The sequence below is a fragment of the Ursus arctos genome, unplaced genomic scaffold, assembly GCF_023065955.2.
Source record: "Ursus arctos isolate Adak ecotype North America unplaced genomic scaffold, UrsArc2.0 scaffold_13, whole genome shotgun sequence".
NCBI classification, from domain to species: Eukaryota; Metazoa; Chordata; class Mammalia; order Carnivora; family Ursidae; genus Ursus; species Ursus arctos.
The window spans coordinates 9,514,915-9,530,678 of NW_026622797.1; the positions used below are offsets into that span (position 1 = coordinate 9,514,915).

Genomic DNA, 15,764 nt, shown 5'->3' on the forward strand with positions numbered 1-15,764 from the left:
ATAAAATCTTTAAAAATAAATAAAAAGGATGAGACGAAAATAAGAGCAACAAAAGTTCCAGTATTTCATCCCCATATCTGGTGGATTGTTCTGGGGCTCTGGGGACAGACCCCTGGTGTCCATGATAAGGATAGGGATAAAAGCCAACATTTATCAAGTGCACCGAGTACCATTTTAAGTGCTTTGGGATGGATTAACTCACTTCATCCTCCAAAGGCCCCATGTGAAACGTATTATCATTCAGCCCATCCTACAGACAAAGAAACTGAGGCACAGAGAAGTGAAGGACTTGCCCAAGGTCTGGGAGCCAGTAAGCAGCAGCGAGGAGCTGGGAGCCTGCCCTCTTCTCGGGCACTGCCAGCCCCAGGTCTGCGTCCTCTCTCACTGAAGGCCCCACAAGGCCCAGCCTCACCCGTGCTGGCCACTGGCTTCTCTTGCTCTCTCTCAGCTTCCCCAACACCCACTCAACCTTACTCAGCCCCAGCGGCCACTCTGAGAAGGGCGGCCTTGGAGGGGTGCCAGGACCCCCGACACTACAGGCCGAGCTCTATTCGGGGCACTCAGGGGACCCGAGGAGCACCTTGCACCTTCCGAGGCCTCTCAGACACGCCTGGTGAGGCAGGAACCTTCCCAGAAGGCTCTCTCCCACAGGGTATTAAGCAAATCTAGACCACGATGCCCTATTTGCTTAAAAAAGGCAGCACTGTTGCTGCCCTAGACCCTTCCTTAGGGATTGCAGCCTTCTCTCATTTCTTCAGAAGTGCCCTGTGAGCCCTGATGTCTCAGGTGGCTTCTCCAAGCAGCAAGGCTCCCAAGGTCTCAGGCCAGCCTCCGCCACCCTGAGCGTGATGCCGAGAAACCCCACCCCTCAGGGAGCGGCCTATGGGACCCCCTTCTGAGCTCTGCTAGCCACTGTGCTTGTCTACCTAAACAATGTGGGCACGGAGCACTCCTTTACAAAAACGCACTTTCGTCTTCTGAATCACTCTCTAAAATTCAGACGATGAACCAGCTTTAGTAACAAATCTGCACATGGTATCAAGGCAAAGCCTCCAGAATATTCCAGTCTTCTAGCTACACAGCTATGGCTGCCATCAGTCACCAGGGGTCAGGCAAAGGAGCCTTTGGCCAAACTGTCAACTCTGAATCCCCGTTTGTAGCCACACTGGCCTGGCAGCTGTAGGAGGACAGCTCTTCTCCTCGGAGGAAGAGACCCAGATCTATAAAGGAAAACCACTGTGAGTTTCCTCCTGGGCTTGCATTCCACTGGGAAGCAATTATCCGTGGGGTCCATCACTGGCCCGGAAAAACAACTTCACACCGCCCTACACTCTCTCATTCACCAGCCACGTTCCGTGTTGACCCCATCTGACTCCAGATGTGGGTCCAGATCTGGAACACGGCACCCCGAATGGCGGCTTGAGGCAATCAAGGCCATGACCACTCAGTCGGGGCTGACTCAGTTGTGGTCAGTTCCGTGGGTGCCGCCCAAACACCACACACCCTGACGTGTGGTGTAGCCCAGCGGCCTGGCACCCCCCAGACTGCCACTTCCTCTCAGCTCCAGATATAGTCTGCTGTCCACTTGGGGCTTGCCCCTTCCCCAGCCCTCCTCAGCCTCCCCCTCGTGAGTCCACACCCTTCCTGCTGCTCTCTGTGGACCCTGAGTCTCCAGCTCCAGAGCTGGCAGAAGGAGGCCTGACGAGCGGTCACAAAGGTGCCGGGGCCACCTGGTTCCCCAGGTGTCCCCTACCGTCCTGAGATGTTGCCAAGGAATGTCAGCAGTCCCTGTTGGAAGTGGCTCCGTGGCCTTAGCACAGACACCCCTCAGAATCCCCAGCCCTGCATCCCTAACTTCAGCTGACTTCAGGGGCACCTGCTGGTCCCTGCAAAATGGACTTAGTGATTTCACAGAAACACCACCCCCCGGACCTACTTCTCAGAAAGGGGTCCTCAAACCAGCAGGACAGGAGCCACCACCATTACCCAGCTGGAAATACTGACTGAGTCTGGGGCCCCAGCCCAGACCTGCTGAATCAGAATCTACATTTTAACAAGACCAGCAGGAGACTCACAGGTGTTTTCAAGTTTGAGTGCATTACCGCCCCAAGAACTCAACAAAACCAGCTGGTCCACGAGGGCCTGGGGGTAGGGAATGCGAGGTGCATGGCGGGACATGGTGAAGCCTCTTTCTCCAAACAGAACTCGGGCAGGGGTGGGGGGCCCGAAGCACCAAGGAAAAAAACATTTATGCAGTGAAGGAGAACTCCGACTTTCTGGGTTTGGGCACAGGGAGGGAGGCAGGCATAAATAAAGGATATAAATAAGCCTCACCCACCCTGTCTTAGGGCTGGAAAACTAGGGTGGCTCCAAAGGGCCAGCACTGGAATTCTAAGAACATTCGGTATATAAGGCATATTGGAGCAATTTCTACAGCACGATTTTCATCACGTTGGCTTCTGACTCACTTCTCACACGTCTCCTGGCAAATCTGAGGGGTACAGCAGTTGACAACCCAGGCCTGACACCAGTCGATGTAAATCACTGCACCACACCTCCCCCCCAGGACTTGTCAGGGTCATGACCCCCAGGGCCCAGAAAGAGCAATAGATAATTTCCATATTTATACGGTCATCCACACCTAGCTGTGTTCAGGAAGGAGCACCCGAATAAGCCGAAACATACAGAAATCCAGGCACCTTGGTCTGGGCTTCAGGATATGTCTTACCACATGACCGCATGACACCTTGGCAGGCTGACTCAGTTTCCCCATTGCTGGAGGAGCTGGTTTGGCTTGGTGATTAACAGTACAGGATCTGGAGCCAGAATGCCTGGGTTCGAATTCCCTCACTTGTTCAAGCCTCAGTCTCCTTATCTATAAAATGGGCATAACAAACAGACCCTACCTCATAGGTGACTATGAGGATTCTGAGTTAGTACCAGCAGGGAACTTACTAGAACATAAGCGCCATATATAAGCGTCGGTGGTAAATGTGTGTGCACCAGAGGGGAACCAGGATCGCTGAGAGAACCACAGGAACACTGAGCACAGCCCGGCACTTAGGAAGTACCACGTGGATGTTGGCTCTTATGCTCCTTACTTATGGAGAGTTTCTTTTCTAAATCTACATTAGACTGCTTTGAACACCTTCCCTGAGCTCAGGGGTGGGGATGGGGGGGGTGAGCCTTCTACTGTGCTGAGAGCAACTGGACTCTAAGAAGTACCCCAGGATCCTGGGGATGATGTAAAGTGGAGAGCAAGGATGCAGGTGCCGATCAGAGCCCGTCCTCCATGTGACTCAAGGGGGAGGGGGGTGGGGGGGCGGGGTGGTAAGAGATGACCCAGGGCCCTCACCAAAAGAAGGAGCTGCCCCACTCATCGCTGTCATGGCCCTGCTTCTGCACCCGGACGGTGAGGTCGAAGCTGGACCCATCGTTGGGCCACGAGAAGTAGAAGACCCCCGAGTTGAGGATCTTTCTCAAGGCTGTGAGGCGGTCCTCCTCCTTGGCCTCCTCCTGCAGAGGGTAAAAGTCGGTGGCAGTGATCTTGTAGATTTCAGCCTCTGGAATTCTGCCCACTGATGTGCAGCCTGTCACCAAGACCAGGAAGCTCAGGGAAGCGCCACCTGGAAGGGAAACAGACAAGGGGGCTCAGGGCCACACGGAGCGGAGGACAAGCACCCACGCTTCCACTGCAACCACGTGGCTGTGTTCACTCCCTTGCAGCCCCAGGAATCTCTGTCACCTGAGCCTGAAGCCCAGTGCCTGGTTCTTGGAGGGTGGCCACTGACGGGCAGCAGCAGTGCCACCACTTGCGAACCTCCTAGAAATGTGAATTTTTGGCCCCATCCCGACCGCAGGGCCAGGGGCCAGCCACCTGTGTTTTAACAAGCAGCCAGGCCATTCTGCTGCCCACCAGCCCGAGGGTCACTGGCCTGGAGCCTTTCCAGCCCCACAGCCTCTCCCACTATCTGCCACCTAAAGCCTTGCAAATCTGCCCTCTCCACGAATCCTCAAGCACCACCTGGCTCAGCTCCCCCCCTCCCCCGCCCCGTGCGGTCAGTCCTCCAAGCTCAGCCACCGGAGTAGCCTCTCGAAATTGCCTGATGGAAGACCTCCCTCTGCTTAAATCCTTCCACAGCTCCCACTTCCCCCAGAACTGAAAGGGGAACTCCTCCCAGGCCGACCACCCCCATCCCTCCCCACCTGTGGACACCCATGGTCCAGCAGCTCTCACGGGCTGTCCTTTGTGGCTCCTGAAATATACCATATGCCCTCACCACCTGGGCCTTTGCCCAAAATGTTGTCTCTGTCCCGGATGCCCCTCCCCCCACCATCTGCCTATCAAGGCCTTCCCCACTCGCCCCCACTGCCTCCACCCTGCAGAAGAGCCACGAGCCTTCCCAGTGTTCATCAGGGCCACCCTAGCTCAGTCCCTCCTTTCCAGGAGAACTCCTCTCCACCCTTTGGGGAGCCTGCCCTGCTTTCCCAAGACATTGCTATGTGCCCCTCATACACGCAAAGCTAACAACCTCGTTCCCATCTGTGTCCCCCAGTAGATGGGGAGTTTTTTAGGGGCAGGAATCTGTTTCATTGTTATATCCCAGCACTGCACATGGCAGCTGTTTAATGACTACTTCCTACCGAAGCCAGTGAGAGGGCAGCTCAGGCCTCCCCGTTCCCCGTGAAATGATTACCCATACCACCGCCCACCTGGCTGTCAGGAGAGCGAGGCAGCCTCTCCGGGGACCCCACCAAACCATCTGTGCTGCCTTCTCTTCCGCACCCCCCACTGCACAGGTGCTGATAAGCCCATGCTGTGGGAGTCAGGGGTGTGTCGCAAGGCTCTGCTCTGGGGACAGCAGGGACAGTGCCCCTGCTCTGTTTCAGGAGAAGTGAGTGGGATGACCAACTGGCCTTCGGGGGCTGGTGTGGTTCTGGTCCAGAGGATAGTTTCCCCACCCTGCTGAGGTTTAAAGGATCTGCTCCCAGCAAGATCTACTCCAAATGGTCAGAGGTCGTTATCTGGAGTCATGGTGGTCAACATTTTAGACACTCTGATAAAAGCCCCTTAAGTCCCACTGCTCATTGTGTCCCCCCCACTCCCTCCTCACACTTGATAGGAAGAAGAGTGCTGCTCGGAGCCAGGACACGTCTGGGTTTTTTTAAAGATGCCTTCATCCAATGACTAGGTCACCACTCCTACCATGCCTGCTGGGGGGACCAACAGGGTGACCATATTGGCTCATATCCCACCTCCCCAGACAGATTGTCAGGAAACTGCTTTAAGCAACATAAGAATAAAGCAGTTATGCTGTGGACAGTGATAGGTGTCAGGGGGCTGAGTTTCTTAAGCAGAATAAGTATCATTTCTGGAAGACAGGTGGGGTTTATGTGGGCTTGACGTCCTCGAATTATAGCCTCCCAAACACAAATGTTCCCGTAGCCTGTACTAGAACCAATGCCCAGGCATCCCATCTGCCTCTTTCAATGTGCTCAGCGTGGGGAAAGCAGAGTTCGAGAACAGTCAGAGGCGTGGCCAGGGGACAGCCCCTGCGGTCTAGGCTGCGAGCCCAGAGGAGATTCTATAGAGAGTGGGGTCAAGGAGAAGCATGGAAAACTACATCTCTCCACCCAAGTTGTGGAGTGGATTTCGAGCAGCACTTCCTCATCAGCCTCTGCGTGGGGGGACCGAGTCCCTGGCAAGAGTCCCGGTGGCTTCGAAGACAGTAGGCATTTCCTGCGCAGGGCAGTGGCCCGAGGGAGGCTCGGGAGGGGCAGCTGCAGCAGGCATGAAAAAACGGCTCTTACAATCCATGAGAACTGGAGCTCCTGGGTCCCAGGATGAGGGGTGGGGAGAGGGCACAGGTAAATTTAAAAAAGCCACCACAGGAGCGCAGTGGAACCAAGCATCTGATGACAGCAGATTCTCAGGGCGGTGCTTCCCGGGCACCAGGCACTGTTCCGTGACCTTCCTCTCAACAAGCCCATGGGGGAGGTACCACTTCTGGCCCCATTTCACAGAGAGGCAGATGGAGGCACAGAGAGGTTAAGAAGCCTGCCCAAGGGGCGCCTGGGTGGCTCAGTCGTTAAGCGTCTGCCTTCGGCTCAGGGTGTGATCCCAGCATTCTGGGATCGAGCCCCACATCAGGCTCCTCCGCTGAGAGCCTGCTTCTTCCTCTCCCACTCCCCCTGCTTGTGTTCCCTCTCTCGCTGGCTGTCTCTGTCTCTGTCAAATAAATAAATTTAAAAAAAAATCTTAAAAAAAAAAAAGAAGCCTGCCCAAGGTGACATAGTGGGGGAGCTGGGATTTGAATCCACTGTTGGGCTCTACCGCCTGGGCAAGTTACTCAGACCAAGTCTGCTTCGAGAGCTCGTGCTCCTCACCTATGTCCTTGCTGACGGGTGGCCAACGTGCCTGATGAGGCCGCCATTCTACACGCGAGGGACTGTCCCCAGGGGGAGCCAAATCATCCGCCCAAGTGCTCAGCCAGTCTGTGTTGGACCCACAATGCAAACATGGGTCCCCCCTCTCCGGCTCCCTCGGGCCCCCAGGTCTGGCGGTCTCCAGTGGGCTGGCTTTCTGTCTCACTAGGGGTATGGCTGACTAATGCACCGCGTGCTCATTTGACGCCACAAGTTTTCATCATTAATTTAAGTGGTTGTGAATAATATATTTTCCAGCATAAGCTAAATATTGACGTGTAAAAATAAAACTGTTGTGGGCCTCTTTACCAGTACCAGTGGAAGCTAGACTCTGGTTTGATAAAGGAATGCATGAATAAGTTCAACAGATGGGATCTTCCTCATATTTCCAATTCACGTTCCCCCAGAACTTCATCTTAATGACACATATTTTGTGCTTCTGTGTCTCCCGATCATACCCTGCAGCAGTTTGGTCCCAGCACTTGAAGTGTTTAAGACTTTGGCTTGAGTTATCATTGCAATGATTTTTAGTACAAAATCGGTCAAACAATATAAACAAAATGCTTTGCTAAACAGTGATTTAACATAAAAAACAGAGATTTGTTGGAAGGTGGATGGGACTTGTGGTTCATATATCCACAGATAAATATTATTTATTAATGGAACAAAACTAGATTCTGCACCAATTCTAGTTCTGTTTTTCATTTTTATAGACGTGAACACTAAGAAACCTCGTTCACATTCAGAGATCGATGGGAACAGAAAGGGCTTCACTATAGCCATGTTGCCCAATCACTCTTCCACGTCCTTCTGAGTTACCTGCCCAAAAAAAAAAATCACAAAATCTGTCCATCAAATTACTATTAATGCTGTCAGCTGATAGCCCACTGACGTCTCCTCCAGTTTTGTAGGAAGCCAACAGCTGGCTATCCCCTGACTTGTACACCGACTGTCACCAGGCACGGAGGGGACTTGCTTCCTCAGCAGTGCTGACAACAATAGTGGGAACCGGCCCTTTGTTTGGCATCTGTAGGTATTTACCTCCCAGAGCCACACGCCATGGCACGATTCTGGAGGGAGACAAAGGTAAGATGGAAGGTGGGTGGCTGTGGAAGGGACAGAGGAGAATGAGAAACAGGCCCCTCATCCCAGGGACATTCCAAGGCAAACCAAGGAGGTGAGGACCTAGGAACTGTTTTCCTCAGAACTGACCAAGTCCGTGTGCCATGGACAGTCTCTGTGACCTCAGAGGAACGGCGCCGGGCCACGGGCTCTCTGGGAGGGGGACCCGGCCCTCCTTAGCCTGGCCCATGGCTTCCTGTCACTCCAGTCCCTGCATGACTCCACCTCCCCAACTGTGTCTAGCGCCCTCGGATGTGCTCCACGTACTACAGGTTTTAAGGAAAGCGTCCTGCTTCAAGGCCAGCACCAGACCGTTGGGGGAGGGGTCACTGCCCCTGGCCTACCTGTCCGTGCGGCGTTGGCCTGCGATCCTCGCAAAGAAGGTGTGTCTAGGGGATAAGAGTGGGGCTGGTGGGACCCAGGTGTGTGAGGTGTCCCCTCCAGTGCTCACACTGCACACAAGACTGTTTTTAGTAAAACAGTTTTCTCCGAGCCAAGAAGGCCGGGGGGTGGCGGGTCTCAGGACTCATTAGTCGAGGCTGAGGCCAGGGGCTTGAGACCAGTAAGGATCTACAGCAAGGCAAAGACAAAACTCAAACGTGCTTTGGCCTCAGAAGGTGAGGCTCTGGACTGTGCACGCCTCCCCCGGCCTGCGGGGCCTCTGTCCAGTCTCCTCCCCTCTCTGGGCCTCAGAGAACGAGGCACCAGATGGCCTCTGCGTCCCATCCAGCTCGGAGGAACTCTGGTTCCAGGGCCGAAGCGAGAGCACGCCTGGGTCAGAGGTCGCTGGCCACAGTCAGGGGAGGTGACAGGGAGGGCAAGCAACAGGTCACAGGCCTGAAGACAAGCCAGGGTCGGAAGGGATCACACACAAGGACACAGACACCCCTCCGGGGGGCAGGAGGCTCACGGTCCAGACAAGTCCCGCAGCCTGAGCAAGCAGGGTGGAGAAGTGGGAGGCAGCCACCCAACATGTACTGTTCAGTGGGGACAGGATTTAAGTTCGGGAAGATGAAAGAAGTTCTAGAGACAGATGGCGGTGATGGTTGTACAACAACGTAAATGTCCTTAATGCCACCAAACTGTCCACTTTAAATTGGTTACAATGGTAAATTTTTACCTTCTGGGTATTTTACCGGACACACAACAACCTCGGAGACCTCAGTGTCGATTTAGAAACTCTCTCCCTCGAGAGGGCTGCCTTCAAAACCCAACTCCAAGGCCCAGCTGCCCCCAGCCCCCTGAGCCCTGCAGGAACGGGGTCCGTGTCTTGTTCTAGCTGTGGCCACGGTCATCTGGCTGGGCAGAGCTGGCGCTGGAAGCACGGTGAGTCATGCACAGACACAATGCCGTTTGTGTGGGGACAATGCTGGGTGTGTTCTGGCCGCTGGGCCTCCTGCTTCCCCTGCGTTGGCATTTCTCTGTTGGCTCAGCCTTGGAGTTCACTCCCTGGCAAGGTTTGTGCCAATCTCAACCCTGGGGTGCCTACAGACCACCTTATCCATCCTGCTTGTGTAGGACAATCTCATACTCTAAAGCTGTAGACAGAGGACTCCAGAGCTCTAGCCTTGCCCACCCATGGAGGGGTGGGTCCCCAAGGCTCCACCCTATACCAACCAGCTCAGAGTCCTAAATACCCTGCATCCACATGGCACAGTTTCAAGGATCTCTTTCACCTTCCCTTTCTAGAACGTGAAAGTAGTGCAGACGTGGGTGTGCTGGGAGCTTACACCGGTTCATGGGAGCCAGCAGTGCCCATCTTTCCCCAACTCTGCACGGTAGCCTGAAATCCACCAGGGGTGGGTTAGCTATACCATGGAAACTGGCAGACGCTTCCTATCAGGGCTTTTGCCCCCAGAGAGCTGGATGTCCAGTATTTACCAGCACATCACTGGATACAGGTCATAAATTTGCCTAAGACTGATGAAGGCCATATCAAGACTTTCTAGAGAACACGGCATACCCCGAATCTCAAGACTAAAGATGATCCCATTGCCCTCTCCAGAGACATTTCATTTTGTCGTGACTGCCCAGCAGTGAGCCCTCCACTAGCCTGTGCAGATTAAGCACCCACCAGGACTCGGTGCCCTGAGCTCTACCCCACACCTACTTCTCCCAGAGGGACCCCTCTGCAGGCCAGCCCCTCCCCCTCAGCACCCACGCTCAGACCAGGTTTATTCTCCCCTAAAGACCTGTTAAGAATGATCTAATATAGAGATGAGGCAATTTTCTTGGTTTTGCATGTGGGAATACAGAGAGATTAATAAATACAGAAAGTGAGTCTGTCGTGGAGCTGGACCAGAATCTAGGAGGGCTGTCCTGTACAGCTTCACAGGCTGCACACTACACAATTCCAGAAGACACGATTCACTATAGACCTCACTGTATTCAACCCTTGAGGCTATGAAACAGGGAAGCCGTGAGAGATTAGGTTAAAAGGGAGTTAAATCCCTGTAATCATTGGGATAAATTCTTTCCACCGCTATACTCTCACTTTCTGTGCTTTGTATCACGGATGCATCAGGAAGCTCGACTCCCCGGCTAATTGTGGGGGCTCCACCTCCTTCCCGCTGGCATTTCTGGAGGAAGGAGGGACTTACAGACTCCATGAAAACCTAGGAACCTGGAATAAAGCTTTTATGCAATTTTTATGCACGTTTCTTAATTTCTAACATAAAACAGCTATCTTCACTTAGGTAGATGGAAATTCAACAACTTGCCCCACGTCACAAGCCTAAGGGGAAGTCTCTTTCTTTGTACAGAGACCCTCAACCTAAAAAAGTCAAAAAGGGAGGCCCATCCCCAACTCAGGCTGGTTGTGCTGGTGGCAGCCCCAAATCGGGATTTCACTCTGCACCGCCCAACACCGCCAACAGGTGAGGAGAAAATACGCTAGCTCTGGGCTGGGGACTTGCAGCAGGAAAAGAAAATCAAGTTAAAGCTACATACTCCTTCACGTAACCAAAGGGGATTTAAGGCCCAATCCTTCCATCTATCCTTCAGATAACCCTAGGGCCCTTTCAGGAATGTGTTGAAAACAGGCCAAAGAATCCTGACATTCCAACACTGGGAAGTCACCCTCACCCCCTCGGAGAGCTCTGGCAGCCGGCCCCAGAGGTCGACTCTGGCAGGAGGGGCTGGGGGTAATCAGAGGACAGGAGAAATGGGGGCTGGGGACTTGACGGCCCTCCAGAGGGCCCCCCCAAGGCTGTGCGCACTCACTCCTGGGGGGAGGGGCGGGTGGGTGGTGGCAAAGGCTGCAGGAAGGGGGCAGGGCCTTGCCCTCCTCCCCCCACAGCTCCCCAGCACGTGGTCACCTCTCTCCAAGTCCTGCCCTGGGGTGATTCCATGGAAGTCTGCCCTGACCCTGGGCCAGTCGCCCCACAGATGCCCTGACCCTGGGCCAGCTGCCCCACAGACGCCCTGACCCAGTCTGACAATATTTCTCAAGGTTAAAGTCATCGCCTCGGGTAAGAAGTACAGCTAGGATTCAAACCAGGGGGCTGCTGCCCTTCCCTGTTAAGAGTAACTCCCTGCAGCCGATCCCAAATCATCATCCAGAGTAAAAACGCTTTCCTCTGGGATGACAGAAAGGTACTGCTCTTCCTGTCCTTGGAAGCTCAACCTCTTCTGCCCCCTTTCAAGACAGAACATGCCGGTGGTTGACAACAACCCCAGATGCCAGAAGGCATGCATTTAAAACCGAGGTCACCCCTTGAGAACTGCCTGACCTTGGCCTGCGCTAAATCCAGGTCTGGGTCAGATGCAAAATGGATCGTTGATTCATGTAGCAGAAAAACACTGCCGGTTATAACTGTAAGATGTCAGCAACGGTAACATCCTAAGAGCCAAGATGCTATACATCACAGAATAGACAAAATACAGCACCTAAATTTTCTGAGCTCCTGTCTGTGTGGGTAAAGCAGGAGCGTAACAGGCTGCCACCTCTCGTGCTGGGAGATCCGAGTTACTACGTTAAGACAGCGCCTGGCATGGAGTAGGCGCTATGGACGGTTAGCTGGCATCCTCACATCATCATCGTGGAGGGGAGGGCCATCAGGATTTTTGGTAACCTCATTAAAATCACTGTGGGGAAAAGCCCCACAGAAGACCCGAGGCAGGCAGCACGTTTTCAGGGAAAAAGCGAGTGTATGAAGGCAGCTTGGTCTGGGCTTGAATCCTAGCTACTCTTCTTACCTGAGGCGATGACTCGAACCCTCTGAGCCTGTTTCCATTACTATGAACAGTGGAAAAGACACAATATGGTATTGGCTTATTTTTAGGATTAAGTAAGTTACCGTATACCTAGCCCCGGGCACAAAACAGACATTGAATGCATGCACGTTGCCATTTATACTGAGTGCTTTTCCTACACACTATTTGAAAACGATCGGTGGTATCATCAGAGTTCAGAAGAGCCCACCCATGAAAGAAAAGACCCAGAAAAGTAATGACAAACAACAGTGCCATTCTGTCGGCTTAAAAAATCCTCAGTCTGTGAGCACAGCTGCTGTGGGACACGTGCAGCCCTAACATGCTCGGCTCGGGAAGCAGGGGAGCAGGACTGAGAATGAGGGATGTCACCTGTGCCCTGGCCTGGGCCCCAAACGTCCCTGGAGACACCGGGTGGGGCCAACATAAATGAGGTGGCTGAGACAGGAGGAAGGAAATGGTGGCTGCAGACCCAGAAGTGAGGTCCAGGGGCACAGAGGTGACAACGTGGGGGCCCCACGGAAAGGCTGTGACCCCCAATGGCTGCCCAGCTGACAGTGCAGCCCCCAGGGTCTCATACAAGCAAGGATGCCTGCTTGTTCCTGTGAGTTCTCAGCCTTTTCAAAGTCAGACTACACAGCCCGTTTTTCAAATGCACTTTCCTTTCCTCTCCCCCACACCCCACCCCCAGGGTCCCATGGCAGGTGCACGGGGGCTCTTCTCTCCTCGCCCACATGCCCAGTCCCGCTCTTCTCCAAGCCACCCTGTGAGCCCGGGGGCTTCTGACTTCCCGTGTCCACCCCTTTTAGATCCCTCTTAAACGACAAACAGCCCCCTGGGCAGACCCCCCACCCCCAGACACCCCCAGTCCTCCAGACCCGACTTTGGAAAAACTCAGGTCCTGGAGGGCAGACAATGCAGGTGAGCTTCCTTCTCACAACTTTCTCCTCCTCCCCAGCACAGACCAGGGAGAATCAGGCTGCGTTCACCTTGACCTCCTCCCCAGCACGGAGGACCAGCAAAATAAAGAAACATTTTAAAAGATCACAACAGCTAAAATAAAATGCCTAAATCTGGCAGTCTCTCCAAACGGAAAGCAAGGGAAGGTCTGCCCGGCGCCCTAGAAGTCTAGCCTCAGACGTGCCGACAGCTGCGGATCTGTCTGGACGGGTACTTACCGGACCTCAACCTGAGCTCCCCCAAGCAGCCATAAGCATCCGTGAGTTTTCCATACTGGCCTTTAATGACCTCCTTCTCTTCCGGAGCTGGGAGAGAAACACATCACAGACAACATCAGCCTGGGTCTCCTGTTGGAGTTCATTCACTGCAGCCTTCCAATCTGGCTCCCCACCCACTCGAAAAAGAAAACGCAGAGACAATAGCTCGGCCTCAAGTAATGTGTGTGGAGGTTTTCTGACTAGCGAATCACCGTGCTGCAGAGATTTGGACCTTCCCACAAAAAGCTTGCTCTCTGGAAGCTCCCACAGCTCCCTGGGGGGCTGGGGAGGGTGAGGAGCGTCTCCGGCTGCCGGGAGGTGCTGGGGTTCAAGCCAGGAGCAGGTGCCTCTGACCCAGCCCAGTCCGCAGGCTCAGAAACAGGAGTGAGTCATCGTTACCCGATGGGGAGGACCTCCTTTCCTAAATATTTCCAACTGGAGGCTCGTCCTGCGAGTGCCCACCTGCCCCCAGGGACCTGCTAACTAACGGACAGGGGAGACTGCGCAGAAGGCCCACGTGTCCCAGGGACCCCGCGCCTGGGCCCGAGGCACACCACCCCGCCCCCCCAGCAGCTGCAGGAGCAGAGCCCCGGGGTCTTCAGCAGTTACCACCAGTGCCCAGGACAAGACACAGCCTGGGGAGAAAGCAAAAGAAGAGAGCTGACCTGACAGAGGGAAGGACCCTTTGTAGCCGGGAGCCCTTGACCTTCAAGGACACCAGAGACCCATCTGGCATTGATGGCGACAGGCCCTTGGACCTTTCCTCTGAAGAACGTCTCTATATGCAGAGAACAAAATAGGAACCCGGATGAATCCTCAAATAAGGGCCTGGCAGACACCATTAGGGACATTCACCAGGAAAGCAGTCACTCTGCCTCTGATTCACTGTGACAGACGGGCTCTTAATGTGCGGTGACAGAGGAAGGTCCGGCGGACACTGCAGCTTCACAGGAGAGCGTCTGGGGGGGGAGGGGGTCTGTAGAACCCCTACAACTCTGTGCAAATTTGGGGATGTATTTATTTCTGGGGCCCAGAGCCAGTTTCCGTCACAATGGCAAAGCAGTTAGTGACCCTGAAGAAGTTAAGAGCCAGCTCACTAAGTCACATCTCCCCCAATACTCAGGAATCATTCTGATTGATTAGGGGGTTTGGGGGGGCACAGGGGCATAGTAACCTACAGCTAACTATGAGAAGGACTGGGGGGCCCGGCCCACCTACTCCCTTGGCTGGGTGCAGAGAGGGGCAGCCGCGAGGCACGTCATTCCCTGGTCTTGCTGCCACTGCTGTGGTCACAAACACCAGACCCACCGGCTCCAAACCACACACCTCCCTGAGCTGACAACCGTGCAGGTCGGAAGCCTCCGGAATGGGCTTTACTGGGTTAACATCAATGTCGCAGGACCGCACTCCTCTGGAAGCTCTAGGAAAGAACGTGTTTCCTGGCATTTCCCAGTATCTCCAGCCGGCTGCGTTCCTGGGCTCCTGACCCTGCCCACCCCCTTCAGAGCCAGCAGCAACCTGACTCTGGCCTCTGCTCCCACCTTTACTTCTCTTTCTCTCTCCCTCTCCTGCTTCCCTCCTCCCTTTTTTTTTTCATTTTATGTATTTATTTGAGAGAGAGAGAGAGAACGAGCAAGGGGAGGGGCAGAAGGAGAGAGAGAGAAGCCGACTCCCTGCTGAGCCGGGAGCCTGACTCGGGGTTCCATTCCAGGACCCCAAGATCATGACCTGAGCTGAAGGCAAACACTTCACCAGCTGAGCCACCCCGGTGCCCCCCTCCTCCCTCTTTTAAGGGCCCTTGTGAGTACACCAGGCCCACCCAGGTAACCCAGGACCATCTCCCCATCTCAAGGCCCTTCACTTAACCACATCTGCAAAGTCCGTTTTGCCACGCAAGGTAAAAGTCACAGGGACTAGGGTTTAGGATGCTGACCTCCTAGGGGCCCACCGATGGCTATCACCCATTTCTCGGAGGCCACAGGCTTCCTGCTCCCACACCGATGATGGGTGAGGGGCGCAAGGTAGCCTCTGCATTCCCTGCATCTGCTCCTGGCTGAGATGAACAACGTCCCCTGCCCAGAGGTGATGGCAAGCCCACTGCTGAGGGCCGGGCCCTGTGCCCTGTGCCTACAGAGTCCTGCTGGAAACGGGCCTGCACGCAGATCCAGGACAAGTAAACCCCATGAAAGCCTATCCCCGCAGGCCACAGGCACGGCCAGCCCGTGGTCTCCCGCATGCAGGTGTTGCAGGCAGGACCAGGATCCCGGCCCTCCTCTCGGGACACGTGTTGGTAAAGCACGAGAATAAATCTGACACAAATATAGATATTTCAACCCTCGGAGCTTTACGAAAGCCCTCACACAGAATCCCTAAGCCGTAGCGTCACCCCGTTCTCATGTTAGCCAGCAACAAGGAGGCTTTGTGCACTCCCTTACCTCTGCAAATCATCCTGACCGATACAACAAAACAGAGGGAAACTGCCCACGGAAGTGATGTGGTCAGATCCACACGTCAGGGGTGGGAACGTGCCCACGAGATGGGGCTCTAGAAACGCAGCTGGCCCCTTGTTCTGCTAGGTGACAGGTGACAAGTGCGTGCATCACAGCCCGTCACCAGGAACATGAAGCCAGTACAAGTAACAAAAGGCTCTTCATCCCCTTATTTAGCAGACAAACAAGCACAACCCCAGGGCCACCAGGTCCCACTGGAGTCCTGTAAGCTACTGCCTCCCAACCGGAAACGCCTTTCTGCGGGACACATCGGAACCCACAGCAAGTCGCTACCTTA

The 15,764-nt window shown here is 54.4% G+C and overlaps 1 protein-coding gene across 1 annotated transcript in view; it reads right to left on the reverse strand.

Annotated features, from left to right (window-relative positions):
• The window catches only part of SYNJ2 (synaptojanin 2), a 98,220-nt gene that overhangs the window by 58,802 nt on the left and 23,654 nt on the right, over positions 1-15,764 (reverse strand). Inside the window, 2 exon segments of the mRNA XM_026505137.4 lie at positions 3,356-3,626; positions 12,939-13,025. Coding sequence (XP_026360922.3) covers positions 3,356-3,626; positions 12,939-13,025 — 358 coding nt within the window.